At 41.9% G+C, this 21,874-nt stretch overlaps 1 protein-coding gene across 1 annotated transcript in view; it reads left to right on the forward strand.

Moving 5' to 3' along the window:
* LOC131847600 (ribosome-binding protein 1) overlaps positions 1-21,874 on the forward strand; it is a 30,278-nt gene that overhangs the window by 4,877 nt on the left and 3,527 nt on the right. The window contains exons 7-17 of the mRNA XM_059197197.1: positions 9,766-9,914; positions 10,207-10,319; positions 10,943-11,096; positions 16,915-16,995; positions 17,691-17,825; positions 18,337-18,400; positions 18,791-18,897; positions 19,004-19,132; positions 19,922-20,062; positions 20,627-20,731; positions 21,546-21,827. Of these exons, the coding sequence (XP_059053180.1) occupies positions 9,766-9,914; positions 10,207-10,319; positions 10,943-11,096; positions 16,915-16,995; positions 17,691-17,825; positions 18,337-18,400; positions 18,791-18,897; positions 19,004-19,132; positions 19,922-20,062; positions 20,627-20,731; positions 21,546-21,827 (1,460 nt within the window). The remainder of the gene's footprint in view (positions 1-9,765; positions 9,915-10,206; positions 10,320-10,942; positions 11,097-16,914; positions 16,996-17,690; positions 17,826-18,336; positions 18,401-18,790; positions 18,898-19,003; positions 19,133-19,921; positions 20,063-20,626; positions 20,732-21,545; positions 21,828-21,874) is intronic.

A 21,874-nucleotide genomic window follows, 5' to 3' on the forward strand; every position in this document is an offset into this window, starting at 1 on the left:
ACAGACGCAAATAACCGTGTAGCGCAATCGGTGTGGATTTAGTATGAACCATTTTGATCCTTGTAATATTTTAATTAATAATGTGATATGTTTCTACTTAACTGAGTAACATAAACTACTTGTTGTATTTTTTTAAATAACGTGATTTATCTTAATTATCAAAGTGCTAATAATGACCATATTTTTTTATTATATTATTCCTAGAGGGTTGATGTCAGGATGCTGGCCGATTGTACAACTAAAATATGAGTAACAGATAATTGGGATAAGGACAGGAAGATGAAATTACTATAACATAAATTTACTAATTAATTCTTCTTACATATTAATTCAGTTTATTTATTAATAGATACAATATAATTTATTATAAGGTCCCATCCTTATATGTATATTAGGTGTGTCCGCAACTTCGTCAGCGTGGTATAATGAAATTGACCAAATAAAGGAAATATATTTAGATTATAACCTAAAAAAGTTTCATTGTTTCACTTAAACAATGACGATACTTTTATACAACCTTTCATCTCCGCTTTTAATCCCTTACAATACTTTTTTCGCACTATAAAGTAGTCTATGACCTTTCTCAGGGTATACTATCTGTGTATATGTATATCTATCTATATAGACTACCTGTGTATATATATGGTAGTGAATTTACATGGTACAGGGGAATAACACCCGAGTTTTCAGGAATGGCAACGCATGAGGGAAACAATATGCTGATATGAACATGTCAGGTACTGTTCATGTATATAGGCGACGGTTACCCCTTTCCATCAGGAGAGCCGTCAGCTTGTTTGCCATTCTAAGTTGTAAAAAAAAAGCTTCAACTGCTATCATTGCTGTTCCTGCAGCATTGACGTCGCCGCATGATATTGGCTGATATTGCAGCTTCTCGTTCTTGGTTAGCCGATTCTTGATTCTTGATAAATAATTACTTGTTAATATCAAACCTTTTTATAAATTATTACAAGACGCCTCATTGATTATATGTAAGGAAATCACCATGAGCTATAGAGATTTTGGACAGAATCTTAAAAGACCTTAGAAACACCTCTGCTCTCATTGGCGGGATTACTTTTATACTTTTGCTGGAGATTTCTGAAAGACTCTGTGTCATTAACATCGTCTCCCTTATGGACTTTAATTGAAAGTTTAAAACTACTGACAAATTTGAGAGCTCATTTTTATGGAAGCACAGATAGTGATTTCCCACACTAACTACTCAAACTTGAGGAAGGAATTTCTCAAAAGCATGATCCAGTCATGAAATTTAAGCCCGCCGAACATGTGCAATGGCGTCCCATTGGATATGTTGCTTACTAAAGAATTGAAAGACAATTTAATTGTAGACCATTATAACCGGTACGATAGCTGGGCAACCAGCTTATATACCAAGAATACCGATGATTCCAACTGATCTGCCAATACCATTTTAACGACTTCAATTTCCGGTTAAAATATCATCTACACATGTAATAGATCTATGTATGTTTTGATCTTAAAAAACTACGCAGATTTTGATTCGTTGTTATTTAATAGACAGAATAGATAGACTCAAGAGGAAGGTTTATATATAACGTCCCAATACTGTACACGGATCTTTAAACGCGCGATAACCTATATATCCCATATTCACGCGGGCGATGCCGCGAGCTAAAAGCTAGTCTCTAAATAAAAACATTTATAATGTTGTTGACTTTTCACCCAAACACGCATAATTATTTGACATAACTGTACAGTAATGAAAGTCCAACGAGTATAATAACAGAATGGCTGCAATTTAGAAATATCTGTATTGTGTAAAATAAAATAAAGTAAATTGGATAAAATATCTCTAAACATTAAGGAATATAATTTATATATAATTTGGTAATTTATTTACAATCCACATTGCATACTAGATGATATAACACAAGACAAATGTACGTAAAAATAATAATGGTATTTTTATAAACAATAACCCAATTTTAATTTAGAAAAAACTACAAAATAAACATAAAGTAAAATTGGTTTACATTTTCTTACATTTTTCTCTCAGATAAGCGTTATTTTTAAAAATACTAAAATGTTCTCTTTTTTAATTTTAACAATTAATTGCCATTAGTGTGACGAAATACCATGCTCTTGTGCTTTTCATAGTGCAGCAGGGTAGGTAGGTTTTATTTGTAGCATAACTGTACTTTTGTCTTGGCATGCTAAAATAAATATTATATATATATATTTAACAACAACTTTAAATTAATATTCGTAGAAATAAGTATTAATAGCTAAATGGGTTTTTTCTAGCTATTACCAGAAATGAAAACGTATTTTATATTCTAATACTTTATTTGTACGTCTTAACACAACTGTGGCCAAGACAAGAATGAATAATTATCTCTAAATATCGTTTACAGATCAGTTTTGTACCCTCACTATTTTTATAAAAATTATGAAACTAACTCGGTCGATATCAATAACATTACTTCTATTTATAATTAAACAATTCATTATTAATCGGCATATAAGATCATGTCAACATTCAATTATTATAAATATATCTGCTATACAGCTCTGTATATTTATTATCGTAACTATTATAATCTAACATTCGGCCATTCTGATAAAAAGAGTTTGTCCTCAAACTTATTTGTATTTATATAAATCAATAATCATATAAGTATAATGTAAACAAAAACATTGATTAGTAATAACTACCCAAACAACTGAAGACACTCAAAGTCTAGTTATTTTCGCACATCATTCATCATATCACACATAGCTACTTCAGTCTGCAGCGGACCCCTCATCGCGGAGTCAAGAGTTAAGTTCACTACAGGACTCCGCAACCGTGTCACGCCTTCCAGATTTCAGTATCAACACATATGATCATCTGCAGCGGGCCCCTCATCGTAGAGTCAAGAGTTAACTACAGTCAGTAACTATAGTTCGCTACAGGACTCCACGACCGTGCTTCGCATTCCAGATTCACAGAACATACAACCTGCAGTGGATCCCTCATCGAGAGTCAAGAGTATTTCTTTACTGCAGGACTCAGCGATCGTATCTCACATTCCAGATTCCAGTATGTACCACACAAATATCAAAATCTGTAGCGGACCCCTCATCACAAAGTCAAGAGTTTCTTTTCACTACAAGACTTCATGACCGTGACACGCATTCCAGATTATCAACAAATTACTTTCCATAAATTATTTATTCTCCATCAATATTACATTTATTCATAATAATGTTAAATCTTTACTAAACTATAACATACAATGTATCACTTCAATTATTCATTTGTTATAAATCAAGTACCAAGTTTATCTTCATCACAAGTTTAAGACATCTATAAATTCACAAATCTTAATCTACACAATCAATAAATTCTATAGTGCTTATACATATATATCTTATACTATATCAACCTATATAATTCTAATAAATGATTCACTTTCAATATCTATTAATTTGTTATCGTAAATCACATGGTACAATTAACTTTAAACAAATGTAAAACCAAATACATAGTAATTATCATCTTACGCTAGGCCCTCTCCACCATCTGAAGAATTGCTATCACTATTTGCCGCGACAGTAATCCAAGGTTGTATACGGTCTACTGACCAGACATTAGTATATTTACCTCGAGAGACATGAGAACCCGGAATACTAGATATTTCGTAACGATCATTTCCTAAAACTTTACTAACTCTAAATGGACCAGTGTATTTAGGCAAAAGTTTACGACTTTTGCCATTATTAGAAGGAGTAGTTTTTAATATTTTAACTAGATCTCCCACTGAGTATATTTTGGCTGTTTTTCTACTCTTATCAAATCTAGACCGTTGTTTAGCTTGATTATTTTCAATGTGTTCACTAATTTCCGTTCTTATTATGTCAGTTTGTTTGTCATTCTGTCTAGTTTCTATAATAGTCTCACCTAACAGTCCTTCGCCACGATTGAGAGGACGTTTACAAAATAATGATTCAGCGGGGGTTTTTCCCGTTCCTTTATTGAGCGTATTATTGAGACCCCACTGAATTTTCCCAAGATCTTGGTCCCATTTATTTTCGCCTTCCTTATCAGAGTAAACCCTAAGTCCATCTAATATTGTGCGATTATAGCGCTCAACCTGTCCGTTGGCTCTAGGGGCTGATACTGCATTTAAAATATGTCGAACTTCAAATTCATTACAGAATTTTTTAAATTCACTAGATGTAAAACATGATCCACGGTCTGTAATTATGCGTGATGGGTGTCCAAAAATGTAAAATATTTCTTTCAGAACTTTAATCGTGGGTTTTGTTTTAGTATTGCGCAATGGTTTAACGACACAAAACTTTGTAAATCCATCTACTACTACTAACAAATACTGATTCCCTTGCGTGCTTTTTACAAAAGGACCTAGGTGATCCGCATGGAGAGTGTGAAACGGAATATCAGTTTTAGGAATACTATGGAGAAAACCTTCTTTACATCCAGCTGGCTCCTTACCGAATGCACAATGTAAACAGGACTTTACGTACTTACTGACAAACTTATTCATTTTTGGAAACCAAAAATCTCTTTTAATCTTTTCTAGTGTCTTTTCTACCGAAAAATGTCCGATATCGTCGTGATTTCGTTGACATATCTGCCATCTTGCACCTTTCGGTACAACCCACTTTAAGTTTTCCCCAACTTTCCTGTACAGTCGATTATTTTTTACAATAAAATTCTCTTTTATATCTGCTATCTCATTGTATTTGGGGTCCTCTAAAGCATCTTTAATATACTGAATTTTTTCATCTGTCAACTGTAAACTAAGAAGCCAGTCATCCTGTGTAATATGCATTACTCGAGAAAAATGTGCTAATTTGTCACTATCGTCATTACAGGAAATGGGATTTCTACTGAGGGCATCTACATGCTGCATAGAATTACCAGGTCTATATTCAATTGAGCAATCATACTCTTGTAATGCTATCCACCACCGTGCTACCCTGGGTATCAAATCTCTTTTTGTAAAAGTTGATCGCAATGCACTACAATCAGTTACAATTGTAAAATGTTTTCCTAACAGGTAAACTCTAAATCGGTTTAAAGATGAAACGACTGCTAGTGTTTCTAACTCATACGCATGTAATTTCTCTTCATCTATTGTTGTTTTACGACTAAAGAATGCTACTGGTTGTAATTTAGAAGAAATAAATTCTTTTTGTAATAAAATACCACCCAAACCAATTTTTGATGCATCGCAATGCAACTCCGTTATGTAATTAGGGTTATATAAAGCTAATATTGGACGTTGTACTAATTTATCTTTCAAATTTGTAAATGCGTCTTTCTGATGATTTCCCCACACCCATGGAATATTTTGACGAGTGAGATCAGTTAACGGTCGTGCTATAACCGCAAAATCCTGAATAAACTTTCTAAAATAACTGGCGAGACCAATAAATTGTCGAACCTCGTGAACATTTTTGGGTTCAGGAAATGATTTCACGGCCTCAATTTTTCCATTACCAGGTTTCACTCCCTCAGCCGATATTTCAAACCCTAAATAATTTATTGTGGTGTCAAAAAAACGACATTTGTTTAAGTTTAAGGTCAATCCTGCATCTTTTAAAAGTAAAAAGGTCTGTTCTAATTTTTCTACACAGTCATCAAAACTAGTTCCCGCAATTAATAAGTCATCCATGTAAGCTATTGCGCACTTTTTATTACCTTTATTTAGCATTTTATTGACGGTACGTTGAAAAACTGCTGGACAATTAGCTAACCGAATGGAGCTCGTTTAAATTGGTATAACCCATCAGGAGTAATAAAGGCTGTTAAGTGTTTACAGCTATCTTTAACAGGAATTTGATAGTATCCACTAGACATATCCAGTGAAATGAAATAAACGTTTCCACTGAGAAGGTCAAGCTGGTCATCAATACGGGGTAATGGATAAAGGTCTTTAATTGTTTTTCTATTCAACGCCCTATAATCAATACAGAGTCTATAGCCTCCTGTTTTCTTTGAAACTAAAAGTACAGGGCTCGCGTATGCCGAATCTGATTCCTCTATTATGTCATTATCTTGTAGTTCCTTAACCATATCTCGCACGATATTTTTTTCAGTATGACTTAAACGATAAGGACGGTAAACTACTGGTGTGTCATCTGACAATTTTATGTCTAACTCGGAAATACTTGTACAACCTATTTCAGATAAATTAAGCGCGAAACAATCTCTATATTTATCAATTAAATCAAATACTTTAGTTTTTTGTTGTTCATTAAGGCCGTGGTTAATGTTTACTTCACTTCTATTAATAGGTTCTAATAAATGGGTCTTTAAACAAGTAAGTGACTTCTGGGACGTTGTATCTAAGAGAGCATCATCTAAACGGATGAGTTGTGCGCGCACAATCAAATAGTCTTTTACAAAATAAAGGGGTTTATCGAGGTCATTAACTTTTATAAGTAAAATTTTACACTCTCCTTTTATTATTTTATATATGCCTTCCTGTATACAGTATTCTTTACCTTCAATATTACGATAACTTCCTTTTATATAAATATCGGCATTTTTGTAATCGTGACAGTAACATTTTAATAAGTCTATATTTTGAATTTCAGAGTCAGATTGGACATACAACTTGCATTTATTATTTGTATCATTGTTCAATTTGATGTTAAGTAATTCCGAATCAATCGTACGAGACACGATGCTTAGGTAATTTTTGGTTTTAGTGATTACTACTTCTGGCAATTCCGTAAAATTCTGACCCACTAATAAGGGTATGTGAAGGTGGTTATCGCCAATAACATATGCAACAACCTCAGCTTCTACAGAATCGATACGTAACTGGAAGGATGTTTTTCCTAACAAGGGTATGTTAACATTAGCGACACCGCGTATCGAGGGTAGATTATCTTTAAAAATGTGCAACCCTAACTCGATAACTGTTCCATGTGTAATAAGCGTGCAGTCACTCCCCAAATCAACAAAACATTCAATTTCTCGGTGTTTATTAATGAAAGCTTGTTTATGATACTTTAAATTATGACTAGTTGCGCCATTAACAAATAATACCCGTTTCTCATTGTTTTTAGATTCATTTTTTTGAAAACAGTTATTGCTAAGGTGACCAAATCGTCTACACAAGTCACATTTTATTAATGGTTTAGGGCATTGATGTACCCTGTGGCCTTTATCTTTACAATTAAAACAAACCGCTGGTGGATTAAATTTCAGACTGCCTTGGGGGTTGACTATGCGACACTGAGCAGCCTTGTGTCCGATTTCGTCACATTTATTGCATACTATATTGTTAATAACCCTATTTTTATTCAATTGTGCGGTACGAGATATATCCTTCTGCTCTTTACATACATCCTTCAAGTATTTAAAAAGATCCTCAGTAGTGGTAAAACGGGCAGAAGACGCGCCTGCCCGTATGGTTCTATCATTAATTCCATGAATAACGCAATCTACAGCCTGCCTACCAGAGATGTTACATGCATTCAATAACATAATTTTATCATAATAATATTCATCTAAATTTTCTCCAAATTGAAGTCTCCGTTCTAACATTTCCATTAAAAGAACCCCATAATTCGTTTCTGTAGGAAAAGCCTTACGTAGGAGGACCTGCCATTGTTCCCAAGTATGCAAAATAGTTGTCTGTCCTTGATACCATTTTTTCGCATTACCCGTAAGTTTGGGTAAAGAGTAATGCATAATTTGCATATTGTCCCATCCATATATTTGAGCACATTCGTTAACCTTAGCTATCCACTGATCAATACGGTGATTTTTTATCGACGGGTCAAATTCGGGTATCATATTAGCATTATAATTAATTGATGATGGTGGATTAGGCCGAACAAAAGACTGTAGTAATCTAGAAAATTCATTAATATTTACCAAAACATTAGGAGTAATATTAGAACTGTACTCACAAGACGTTCCTGCTTCTGGTGTGACAGCCGCGGGGGGTACCGAGGAGGCTGCTACATTCATAGGTTCGGAATGACCAGCAGGCTCCACTGGATACTGACTCGCCGGCTGCTCCTCTGGAACCCTTCGCGCTTCCGATGTTGACAGAGGCGGCTCCCTCTCACGTCCAGTCGCAGTAATACTTGAGCGTGTGGACCGTCCACGGCTTTTTGTATGTCTTTCTTCATTTCTTGAACGATTTCCTACTACCTCCGGCGTGTATGATCGTGTTTTTTTCTTACTGTTCCTCGAAGATTTATCTCTGGATACTTTTCGTCGATGTGTAGAACTATTAGACGATCCGTCAGATGAATAATCTTTACGTCGTCGACTTCGTTTCTTTGCACTATGGGCGTGTGTATTTGTTGATCGCTTTCTACCCATGTTTTTTAGTGAAATATGTGCGGTGATCCCACTTCTGATAATAGCTAAATGGGTTTTTTCTAGCTATTACCAGAAATGAAAACGTATTTTATATTCTAATACTTTATTTGTACGTCTTAACACAACTGTGGCCAAGACAAGAATGAATAATTATCTCTAAATATCGTTTACAGATCAGTTTTGTACCCTCACTATTTTTATAAAAATTATGAAACTAACTCGGTCGATATCAATAACGTTACTTCTATTTATAATTAAACAATTCATTATTAATCGGCATATAAGATCATGTCAACATTCAATTATTATAAATATATCTGCTATACAGCTCTGTATATTTATTATCGTAACTATTATAATCTAACAGTATATATTAGCAAAATTAATTAAATTATCAAAATTGTTTAGTCGCACTATACTAATGTTCACTGACAAATGTTTACGAATGTCTTATCGTAGCGGTGTTGTAAAAAATAGCATAGGTCCTACCTCGACGAGCGCTAGCGCAGCACTGAGAATTTACTTTTGGCGCAACGGAATTTATACAACTTTAAATTATTATTATTGTTTATTTTTTTCTTAGAAACTTATATTTTTTTTTATATTTCTAATTTATAAGTATATTACCTTTATTATTATGTTTTTTATGCCAAAATTTCGTTGTATTTATGAGAAAATTAGAAATGATTATGGCAAAGTTTTGTTGAAATTTCGGGTTTAATTATGATCAATTTTTTAGATATTTAAGTTGAAAATGAAAAAAAGGACGATGCTGTCTCAATTTATAAAGTAATTATCAAGTTTTAGTACAGATATCATATCAATTTATGTTTGTTTATTAATGAACGACGATCCCAAACTTTTGTCTCTTAGCGTTTTTGAATAAACTATTTTAGAAATTAGGAAGACTAACAAAGAGAAAATTAACATTTCAAAGATGTTGTTTTTAAGATTAGATATCTATCTATATAATTCAGGAATCAAAATGTATATCCGACTCTTAATTTCTTAGAACCAGAACCCCAAAGACCCTGCTTTTAGGCCAAAAAATGTGAAAGGCCTCTTAATAAAAAAATATGTATGACGTAATTTAAAGTACAAAAAAGTCCGCGACCACATGTTGAGCATAGTGCGTGATGTGCGATATGAGTGAGAGTGGTACTCCCTACACTACCTGGGGTTGGGCGGTGGGTATGAGTGAGAGCGTGGTGCTCGCAACACTACCTGGGTTGGGCGGTGGGTATGAGTGAGAGTGTGGTGCTCGCTACACTACCTGGGGTGGGCGGTGGGTATGAGTGAGAGTGTGGTGCTCGCTACACTATCTGGGGGTGGGCGGTGGGTATGAATCAGTGGTTAAGCTATGTTTTTATGTAGGAGATTTAATAGTGTAACGAGTGTTTTGATAGTGTAACTATTGCCGGCAGCTGGTGATGGCGGTGTGGGCGTGAATGTGGGCGAACTGGTGCGCGTGGTCCGCGAGGCACCTCTATCGCGCACCGAAATACAGATTCTCACCGACGCACTGCTCAACAAGCATCACGACCCGCTACCGGAGCACTCAGAGTGGACCGAGGTACGCTACCAACGATGAGTTCTGGTCATTTATTTTTTTTGTGAGTTCTAGTTTTCAGTTTGGTTAGGTTGGTGGGCTTCCCTATGTGGATTTCCTTCCCTGGTGGGTGACCAGGCTCCTAAATATTGGGAGATTCAAAGAAAACTTTATAGTAGTAGCAATACATATTTGTAGTTTAGTTATTTTTATATTTTTTAACATTATGGTGTATTCTTTTCTATCTTATCTTAAAATAGGAAATTAGTTGGACTCATGTTGATAAATTTGTGTAAGTATAATATATTTGTTGTAGGGACCCAATGATCCTATTCAGAAGTTGAAAAAACAATTAGCCGATAAAGAGAAAGCACTGGCTGATGAGATGGAAGCATCGCAAGCTCTTCATGCAAAATTAAAGGAGTTGAGGTAAACATTTTTAGATATATTATTTTATATTTGCCAAGAACAAATAAGCAAATATAAAGTAACTGTTGGTTTTTGACTAATTTGATGTACGAACATTATTAGTTTTGGATTTTGACTAAAAAATTAAATGTTTTTTGTCTCTGAAATGGGAATCAAGCAACGGCTCCGTAATGGTATGTGGCTACCGTTGTCTACCGGGTCTACTGTTGTCGTTGTCTTGTCTTGTTTAGACATCTCGTAGTCTTGTACGACTGTGGAATCCCCCCCCCCCCCCCCCCCATGTGTTGCCATTCCTAGTATTAGGATTAGTACTAGGATTCTCACGACTGAATTCTCTATAATTTTTCTGCCATAGTTTATTGTTCAAAATGAAACACAGCTTTCAAAGCAAGTTTGCTGTACAGTCGACATTCGTTAAAAAAATTATTTCATTTTATCTTCAACATCATGGGCCCATTTTTTAAAAATATTGTATCAAAAAGGTTTATAATACGTGATATAATAACTTTTTGGTAAAGTGTTAATTGTACGACTGGTATTTTGAATCAATATTAGAATTTGCTGTCGTTTTCGAATTATGTATGGCAGACTTTACGCTTATCGCATGGTGTGTGTGCGTCCAGGTCATCGCTGAATACGGAGCGAGGGCGTTCAGCGGCGACGACTCGTGCGGCTGAGCAGACAGCGGCGGCTCGCGCGGCCGAGCTGCACACGCTGCAGGCGCGGCTACAGCGACTGCACGACGACAACCGCGCCCTGCAGCAAGACAAGCTCCTCGTAAGTGTCTCGCACTCGCGTACACCGCGGCCGAGCTGCACACGCTGCAGGCGCGGCTACAGCGACTGCACGACGACAACCGCGCCCTGCAGCAAGACAAGCTCCTCGTAAGTGTCTCGCACTCGCGTACACCGCGGCCGAGCTGCACACGCTGCAGGCGCGGCTACAGCGACTGCACGACGACAACCGCGCCCTGCAGCAAGACAAGCTCCTCGTAAGTGTCTCGCACTCGCGTACACCGCGGCCGAGCTGCACACGCTGCAGGCGCGGCTACAGCGACTGCACGACGACAACCGCGCCCTGCAGCAAGACAAGCTCCTCGTAAGTGTCTCGCACTCGCGTACACCGCGGCCGAGCTGCACACGCTGCAGGCGCGGCTACAGCGACTGCACGACGACAACCGCGCCCTGCAGCAAGACAAGCTCCTCGTAAGTGTCTCGCACTCGCGTACACCGCGGCCGAGCTGCACACGCTGCAGGCGCGGCTACAGCGACTGCACGACGACAACCGCGCCCTGCAGCAAGACAAGCTCCTCGTAAGTGTCTCGCACTCGCGTACACCGCGGCCGAGCTGCACACGCTGCAGGCGCGGCTACAGCGACTGCACGACGACAACCGCGCCCTGCAGCAAGACAAGCTCCTCGTAAGTGTCTCGCACTCGCGTACACCGCGGCCGAGCTGCACACGCTGCAGGCGCGGCTACAGCGACTGCACGACGACAACCGCGCCCTGCAGCAAGACAAGCTCCTCGTAAGTGTCTCGCACTCGCGTACACCGCGGCCGAGCTGCACACGCTGCAGGCGCGGCTACAGCGACTGCACGACGACAACCGCGCCCTGCAGCAAGACAAGCTCCTCGTAAGTGTCTCGCACTCGCGTACACCGCGGCCGAGCTGCACACGCTGCAGGCGCGGCTACAGCGACTGCACGACGACAACCGCGCCCTGCAGCAAGACAAGCTCCTCGTAAGTGTCTCGCACTCGCGTACACCGCGGCCGAGCTGCACACGCTGCAGGCGCGGCTACAGCGACTGCACGACGACAACCGCGCCCTGCAGCAAGACAAGCTCCTCGTAAGTGTCTCGCACTCGCGTACACCGCGGCCGAGCTGTACACGCTGCAGGCGCGGCTACAGCGACTGCACGACGACAACCGCGCCCTGCAGCAAGACAAGCTCCTCGTAAGTGTCTCGCACTCGCGTACACCGCGGCCGAGCTGCACACGCTGCAGGCGCGGCTACAGCGACTGCACGACGACAACCGCGCCCTGCAGCAAGACAAGCTCCTCGTAAGTGTCTCGCACTCGCGTACACCGCGGCCGAGCTGCACACGCTGCAGGCGCGGCTACAGCGACTGCACGACGACAACCGCGCCCTGCAGCAAGACAAGCTCCTCGTAAGTGTCTCGCACTCGCGTACACCGCGGCCGAGCTGCACACGCTGCAGGCGCGGCTACAGCGACTGCACGACGACAACCGCGCCCTGCAGCAAGACAAGCTCCTCGTAAGTGTCTCGCACTCGCGTACACCGCGGCCGAGCTGCACACGCTGCAGGCGCGGCTACAGCGACTGCACGACGACAACCGCGCCCTGCAGCAAGACAAGCTCCTCGTAAGTGTCTCGCACTCGCGTACACCGCGGCCGAGCTGCACACGCTGCAGGCGCGGCTACAGCGACTGCACGACGACAACCGCGCCCTGCAGCAAGACAAGCTCCTCGTAAGTGTCTCGCACTCGCGTACACCGCGGCCGAGCTGCACACGCTGCAGGCGCGGCTACAGCGACTGCACGACGACAACCGCGCCCTGCAGCAAGACAAGCTCCTCGTAAGTGTCTCGCACTCGCGTACACCGCGGCCGAGCTGCACACGCTGCAGGCGCGGCTACAGCGACTGCACGACGACAACCGCGCCCTGCAGCAAGACAAGCTCCTCGTAAGTGTCTCGCACTCGCGTACACCGCGGCCGAGCTGCACACGCTGCAGGCGCGGCTACAGCGACTGCACGACGACAACCGCGCCCTGCAGCAAGACAAGCTCCTCGTAAGTGTCTCGCACTCGCGTACACCGCGGCCGAGCTGCACACGCTGCAGGCGCGGCTACAGCGACTGCACGACGACAACCGCGCCCTGCAGCAAGACAAGCTCCTCGTAAGTGTCTCGCACTCGCGTACACCGCGGCCGAGCTGCACACGCTGCAGGCGCGGCTACAGCGACTGCACGACGACAACCGCGCCCTGCAGCAAGACAAGCTCCTCGTAAGTGTCTCGCACTCGCGTACACCGCGGCCGAGCTGCACACGCTGCAGGCGCGGCTACAGCGACTGCACGACGACAACCGCGCCCTGCAGCAAGACAAGCTCCTCGTAAGTGTCTCGCACTCGCGTACACCGCGGCCGAGCTGCACACGCTGCAGGCGCGGCTACAGCGACTGCACGACGACAACCGCGCCCTGCAGCAAGACAAGCTCCTCGTAAGTGTCTCGCACTCGCGTACACCGCGGCCGAGCTGCACACGCTGCAGGCGCGGCTACAGCGACTGCACGACGACAACCGCGCCCTGCAGCAAGACAAGCTCCTCGTAAGTGTCTCGCACTCGCGTACACCGCGGCCGAGCTGCACACGCTGCAGGCGCGGCTACAGCGACTGCACGACGACAACCGCGCCCTGCAGCAAGACAAGCTCCTCGTAAGTGTCTCGCACTCGCGTACACCGCGGCCGAGCTGCACACGCTGCAGGCGCGGCTACAGCGACTGCACGACGACAACCGCGCCCTGCAGCAAGACAAGCTCCTCGTAAGTGTCTCGCACTCGCGTACACCGCGGCCGAGCTGCACACGCTGCAGGCGCGGCTACAGCGACTGCACGACGACAACCGCGCCCTGCAGCAAGACAAGCTCCTCGTAAGAGTCTCGCACTCGCGTACACCGCGGCCGAGCTGCACACGCTGCAGGCGCGGCTACAGCGACTGCACGACGACAACCGCGCCCTGCAGCAAGACAAGCTCCTCGTAAGTGTCTCGCACTCGCGTACACCGCGGCCGAGCTGCACACGCTGCAGGCGCGGCTACAGCGACTGCACGACGACAACCGCGCCCTGCAGCAAGACAAGCTCCTCGTAAGTGTCTCGCACTCGCGTACACCGCGGCCGAGCTGCACACGCTGCAGGCGCGGCTACAGCGACTGCACGACGACAACCGCGCCCTGCAGCAAGACAAGCTCCTCGTAAGTGTCTCGCACTCGCGTACACCGCGGCCGAGCTGCACACGCTGCAGGCGCGGCTACAGCGACTGCACGACGACAACCGCGCCCTGCAGCAAGACAAGCTCCTCGTAAGTGTCTCGCACTCGCGTACACCGCGGCCGAGCTGCACACGCTGCAGGCGCGGCTACAGCGACTGCACGACGACAACCGCGCCCTGCAGCAAGACAAGCTCCTCGTAAGTGTCTCGCACTCGCGTACACCGCGGCCGAGCTGCACACGCTGCAGGCGCGGCTACAGCGACTGCACGACGACAACCGCGCCCTGCAGCAAGACAAGCTCCTCGTAAGTGTCTCGCACTCGCGTACACCGCGGCCGAGCTGCACACGCTGCAGGCGCGGCTACAGCGACTGCACGACGACAACCGCGCCCTGCAGCAAGACAAGCTCCTCGTAAGTGTCTCGCACTCGCGTACACCGCGGCCGAGCTGCACACGCTGCAGGCGCGGCTACAGCGACTGCACGACGACAACCGCGCCCTGCAGCAAGACAAGCTCCTCGTAAGTGTCTCGCACTCGCGTACACCGCGGCCGAGCTGCACACGCTGCAGGCGCGGCTACAGCGACTGCACGACGACAACCGCGCCCTGCAGCAAGACAAGCTCCTCGTAAGTGTCTCGCACTCGCGTACACCGCGGCCGAGCTGCACACGCTGCAGGCGCGGCTACAGCGACTGCACGACGACAACCGCGCCCTGCAGCAAGACAAGCTCCTCGTAAGTGTCTCGCACTCGCGTACACCGCGGCCGAGCTGCACACGCTGCAGGCGCGGCTACAGCGACTGCACGACGACAACCGCGCCCTGCAGCAAGACAAGCTCCTCGTAAGTGTCTCGCACTCGCGTACACCGCGGCCGAGCTGCACACGCTGCAGGCGCGGCTACAGCGACTGCACGACGACAACCGCGCCCTGCAGCAAGACAAGCTCCTCGTAAGTGTCTCGCACTCGCGTACACCGCGGCCGAGCTGCACACGCTGCAGGCGCGGCTACAGCGACTGCACGACGACAACCGCGCCCTGCAGCAAGACAAGCTCCTCGTAAGTGTCTCGCACTCGCGTACACCGCGGCCGAGCTGCACACGCTGCAGGCGCGGCTACAGCGACTGCACGACGACAACCGCGCCCTGCAGCAAGACAAGCTCCTCGTAAGTGTCTCGCACTTGCGTACACCGCGGCCGAGCTGCACACGCTGCAGGCGCGGCTACAGCGACTGCACGACGACAACCGCGCCCTGCAGGAAGACAAGCTCCTCGTAAGTGTCTCGCACTTGCGTACACCGCGGCCGAGCTGCACACGCTGCAGGCGCGGCTACAGCGACTGCACGACGACAACCGCGCCCTGCAGCAAGACAAGCTCCTCGTAAGTGTCTCGCACTCGCGTACACCGCGGCCGAGCTGCACACTCTCCAGGCTCTCCTTGATGTGAAGCCAAATCTCGAGGTCCTTGGCGTTGATATATCCCGTGACGTTCAGTTTTGCGGTCATTAATGGCAGGCACAGAATACCAGCGCCGTGACAGTTAGCTGTCACGGCATATGCTGAGTGTCAGTCATGTTGTCAACCATATTTAGAAATAAGATAAATTATTATTGTAATTGTCCTAAGTGTGTATGTATGTATGTATATATGTATATGTAAAAATGGTTGACAATAAATGTTTTTCTTTCTTTCTTCTTTCATTTGGAGGACAAGGCTAAAATAGCCTCAAAAAAGCTTGGTGTGCTCAGTAGAGTGAGACGGTATTTCACGGCGGCCCATCGCTTGCAATTATACAAGGCGCAGATCCGGCCGCATATGGAATACTGTTCTCATCTCTGGGCGGGAGCACCACAATACCAGCTACTTCTATTTGACCGCATTCAGAACCGAGCAGCCAGAATCATTGGTAATCAACGTCTATGTGACAGACTCGACCCATTGGCTTTGCGGCGAGATATTGCATCTCTGTGCATTTTCTACCGCATATATCACGGGGAGTGTTCTGAGGAATTGTTCGGATTAATACCAGCTGCTGAGTTTCAACACCGTACCACCCGCTAGAAACTGAAATACCATTCTGATCATCTTGATGAATGGCGGTCTTCCACAGTACGGTTTTCTAGAAACTTTTTGCCCCGCACAACCACATTGAGGAATCACCTTCCAGCAATGGTATTTCCGAACCGATACGATATTGAAACATTCAAGAAAAGAGCTTATTCCTTTTTAAAAGGCCGACAACGTACTTGCAATTCCCCTGGTGTTGTGGGTGCTCATGGGCGGCGGTAATCACTTACCATCAGGTGGGCCGCATGCTCGTTTGTCCCCTGTGTTATAAAAAAAAAAGGCGACGACTACCAATTTCCAGCAAGTATCAGCCCTTGTCGTCAGAAATACTAAAATCCTGCGGTAATTTCAAATGTTTAAAACGCGACGCTATTGGTCAGAACGAAAAGGAGGTAAAAGGTTACTGCAACAAATCGCACGCCTACATACTTATATGCAAACTGATTACTATATGTAGATTTTAGTTTAAATATATATTCCATTTAGTCAGTATAGAAGATATATGTTGTAATTGTAATATAATGTTTACAGCTTCAATCGAAATTGAATTCTGAAGGCGAAGCCCAAGCGCAACGAGTTCAAATGGAGATGCACATTCAAAGACTGACAGAGGTGAGTATCTATTTTAATAGGTAATTAGAAAAAGTTAAAGAGATGTAAAAGTAAATGTCCTGTTTTCTGAAATATTTTTTTGGCAATTAGTGAGTCGAAAGATGGAATATTTCATATAAAAAGTATTCTGAAAACGACGGCTTTTTTTTACATAAACCATAGCTTGCTTGCTATTTTAAATGTCAATATCAAGTGCCAATTAATTTGTATTTTTCAATTAAAATATTATATAATTAATACTGCATTTATATGTGTACCTTATTTTAATCCATATGTTTAACCAATTTCCTGTTGTCAACTTACCAGATCATTTAAACCTATCATCCAAATTTTCTTAATCAACAACTATTTCCCAAATTTTTTATATTGGCTAATGCACAGAAGTGCCAAGCCATAAAAAAGAATAAAAAACGAATAAAATATCTTAATGGAGGGAAGGCGAATGTTACTTATTTGGACAAATGATTCCATTGCTAGCAATGTTAGTTTAAACTTCACGCGGTTTTCCTTGCAAATTATTGTGATAAATTCATGGTGAATTTGCCACAATGGGCTAACTGACGCTGTAAACCGTTAGTCAGCTGTAAACCATTTTTAATTAAAAAATAACAAAGTGCAAAAGTTTATTAGGCAAGTGTGCCAAGTGTGGTGATGGTGAACTGTAGTGGTGTGGTGTGGTGTGGTGTGGATTACAGAACGAGGGGCAGCTGGTGACGCAGATAAACGCGCTGCAGACGGACTTAGGCGCGCTGCAGGCGGATCGCGCCGCGCGGGCCGTGGACTTGATGCTGGCGCAGCAGCACCACGCAGAACTCGCGCAGCAGCTTCAGGTGACGCACTGACTCCTGACGCCCTGCTCAATTGTAACACGTCAAAAACCAGAACAATAATTAGTTCGTTAGTAGTGCTACATTATTGCTTTTATGGATGGCTGTTCCAAAAGACTCAATTGACACAAAACGCAATATTTGCATTTATAGATAAAATAATAATATAACTTTTTTTTGTGCACAAATAAAAAAGTGTGTCACCCCTGGTGTTTCAGGCGTCCATAGGCTACGGTAACCGTTTACCATCAGATGGGCCGTATGCTTGTTTGCCACCTAAGTTGTATAAAAAAAAACATTAACAAAACAAAAGGTGGCCTTATCACTTAAAGCAATTTTAGTACATAAAAATCTTTATCATATCATATGTATACATCTTATCAGTACTGTGAATATATGTATGTATCCGTTACAATATATGTATATTTAGATTATACAACAGAAATTATGAAAGACGATATCGACGAGATCGTGGAAGTCATATTCTTATTAAAATGCTAATTTTAATATACAGGACGCAAATCGCCTGTGTGGCGAATATGCAGAGCAGTTGAAGTTTTCACAAGAGAGACACAATGGTAACTAAATTATTCTATAAACACCACATAACATTTGAAATGTATTAATTTCTTACTTACGGTACTCGGCAGTGTTTCTTGTGCGGATTAGAATAAAAATAATGTTAGATTTCAATCTTGAACATGATTCATCAGTACAAATTATGACATGACAAGAAGTAATTTTGTTGAGCAATTATTTTTAAAAGCCTCAATTTTCAATTAATTGTAAATTGTATATTGGTATATTATATAAGAAAAACAACAGTAAAATTTTTTCAGCAAGCCATTTGTAAATTTTCTGATTCAGTTTCTAAAAAAATGAATATCTTTCTAAAAATAAATTTATTTCTTACTATTTGAATTTTAATATATTCATCTTTTTTATATTTATATATTATTTACTTATAGCCACAGCCGATCTGCAGGCTGATATTCAGCGGCTAACAGCGCGAGCACAGACAGCAGAGAATAATCACGAAAAACTTAAGGAAGAAACTGAGAAACAAAAGCAGCAGGTAAACAATTAATGATTATGTACTTATACAAAAAAAAAATCTTTGGTCATATATGTAATGCCCAGTCAATTATTATTTCACTGATTATACATTTTATTTTGTTCAGTTGTCAAACGAACTCTCATCCCTGAAGGAGCAGTTGACTGCACGCGAGTCGGAATTGGCGGAATTGAAACAATTGAAAGTGCCTGCGCAAAATGGATTACCTCCCTCGAATGCGAGTGATCAACATAAGGTAAAATTAAAGTCGCATTATATTGACATAGCACATAATTCTAGCTTACATCTAAATTCTAAAAAAATATAAAACATAAAGAAAGTAACAATTAGAATTTCAAATAAGACAAAACTACAGCTCTGCATTATCACCGTAAATGTTAGTGTTGTGAAGGTTATGCCTATCTAGGTACAGTAGGCGTTTTGTTAGTCGATGGTTTGTTTTTGGAATTGCCACTTTTGATTGTTTGCAATCAGTGGTTAGATTCCATCTCTGGTTTTGTATCTCGGTGGATCTCTGGCGTATCCAGGTGCGAAATTGTGAGAAGGGTATTGGTAAAAGCGGGAGGGGGCCTGATCACCACCAGATCCTTATCTCGCCAGCTCGTCCGCGGCGTCATTGCCATATGATCCACTGTGCCCCTTTATCTACTGATAATTACATCTTTGTGCGTTGTAATTTTTTCCATGACATTGTGGCACTCGGTTATTAGACGGTGCAGTGTGAAATATCCAGGGTTATTATTAATATTATCACAGCCTTTTATCAATCTTCAGTCGAGTCTAGTAAAAGTGACTAACTAATAACATTTCCCTTGATTGCTTACTGATTCTTATTTATTTTTGTTCTTATCTTAATACACGATTACTACGTACTTAATACACGGGTCTATAACTGACGGTTACGTTTGTTGTAATAAGCTAAATCTGGTATAGACTTTGGTTTGGTTGGTTTTGTTTAACTTTGGTATGACGAAAACGAAGAGATGATATATACTTAATTTGTATGTTATAATATTATCATCAGGCTGCAGATCTTGCCAAGATCGAGAATGTGGTGGAATCTCTTCGTAGTGAACTAGCGAATGCACAAACTGCGAGCAAGGAGCAACGCGAGCAACTGTTACGATTGCAGGAGCAACTCTCTCAGTACCAGGAAAAGAACAATGTAAGTAATGAAATTCATGAAATATATTGAGAGGTCAGTGACTTAAATTTAAATTCAACATCACCGGTATTCCTTTACCATTGTGATCTTATTCATACCCAATGAGCAAATCCAAAACGTTCATAATTTTTACTAATGTACCTTGCAAATACTTTTCATGATTGGAATGTGCCATTAGATTTAAAGTTGTTTATTTGTTTAATTTCTCTGCTAACCACACTAGAATTTGCAAAATTACTAATGTGTTGTCTCACTCTTACAAATATTCAAATGCAAATATCAACAAAGAACACAATTTTACCATTTAGCGATTAATATATTTATATTATATATATCATTTATTTAGTTCCCATAATACAAATTCTGCTTGGTTTAGGTCTAGATGCAAGGTTATTTTATAATGTATATTATGACAGTTATAAAATTGTTATATTTATAGTATGTTAATATATCAATTAAAACAAAAGTGAAATATAAATCGGCATATAGTTATACTTACATTAAATGGTTTTTACACCTTTTTTTTAATAATCTTAACCGTTTTATGTAACTGCCTTCGCATAGGAGTTGCGAATTAAAAACTGGAAAGTAATGGAAGCCTTACAATCTGCTGAAAAATCTCTGCAGTCAAAAACAACCCGTGCGTTGCCGGCACAAGACTCGTTGCGCGTAAGTGTCTCTTTTTACCGTTTTCAGTATAAATGTTAATATACTGCGGCAACTCTGGCCGGCTTCGCTTTTCTGTAATATTAGCATAAAACACATTATTGCTGTATAAACGAAACAAAGTATATAAATGTAAGTAAATTTAATGAAATCCTACACCAAGCCAAGTATAGTCATAGGCTTCCCTTATGTGGTGTGCTCTGCACTGAAATGTTAAAATGATATGAAGATGAAGTTAAAGTGAAATGCTGAAATATTTTATATTTTTTAGGAAATTAATAATGGTAATATATTTGTGGGTCTATACTATTCAATTAATACATGTACCTACCCCACGCTTGTGACTCACCGGCCCCGCGCTACATTGAATAACTATATAAACCTAATATAAACCCACACGTCATTGCTTCGCACCAAGAATATTTGTTTTAAACACTTACTGCAATATAAGTTATGTATGTATATATGCTATGAGTCGCTTTCTAAATTGTCCATAATGTGTAGGCGTATTGTTAGGGATAATTATCATCTAGGACGTGTTGTCACCTCATATGAATCGGTGCTAAATTCACAATGGTTGGCGGGAACATTGTGCACTCAGTCCCAATTCATGGGTCTCCCCACTACTATTCCTGATTTTTGTGTCGTGTTTAAGCCGCCTATAAGCAACCATTAACAATGTTCTTAAATATAAATGTAAATGCCACCTACTTTGCCATTTCTAGTAATTTGAAAACTATTTTACTAGTTACAAATTATTTATCATTGTAAAATTGGAAAGAGGCAGGTTGGATATTAACTTTATTTTTGTTCATAGGATGAAATATCCAAGGCACAGGAAGCACAGTATATTGAAGTAGCAAATGTATTACGTGCTGTGTGCCCGGCTGCAGCGCCGAGCTCAGTGGCCGATCGCGACTGGCTTTTGACATTTGCGAATAATCTTAAGACAGAGTTAAAGAAGAAGGAAACAGAGCAGCTTTTGGAGAAAAAAACCACCGCAACACCGACGACAGACACTCGCGTTACTGAACTGACCACTAAGAATGAACAATTACAGAGTCTCGTGGACAAATACAAGAAAATTATTGATGACACGGTAACATTAGACATATTTAGACATTTTTACCTTTAAATATCTTCACC

Source organism: Achroia grisella, unplaced genomic scaffold, assembly GCF_030625045.1.
Source record: "Achroia grisella isolate CSIRO2021 unplaced genomic scaffold, CSIRO_AGI_Agris_v1 utg540, whole genome shotgun sequence".
Classification (NCBI taxonomy): Eukaryota; Metazoa; Arthropoda; class Insecta; order Lepidoptera; family Pyralidae; genus Achroia; species Achroia grisella.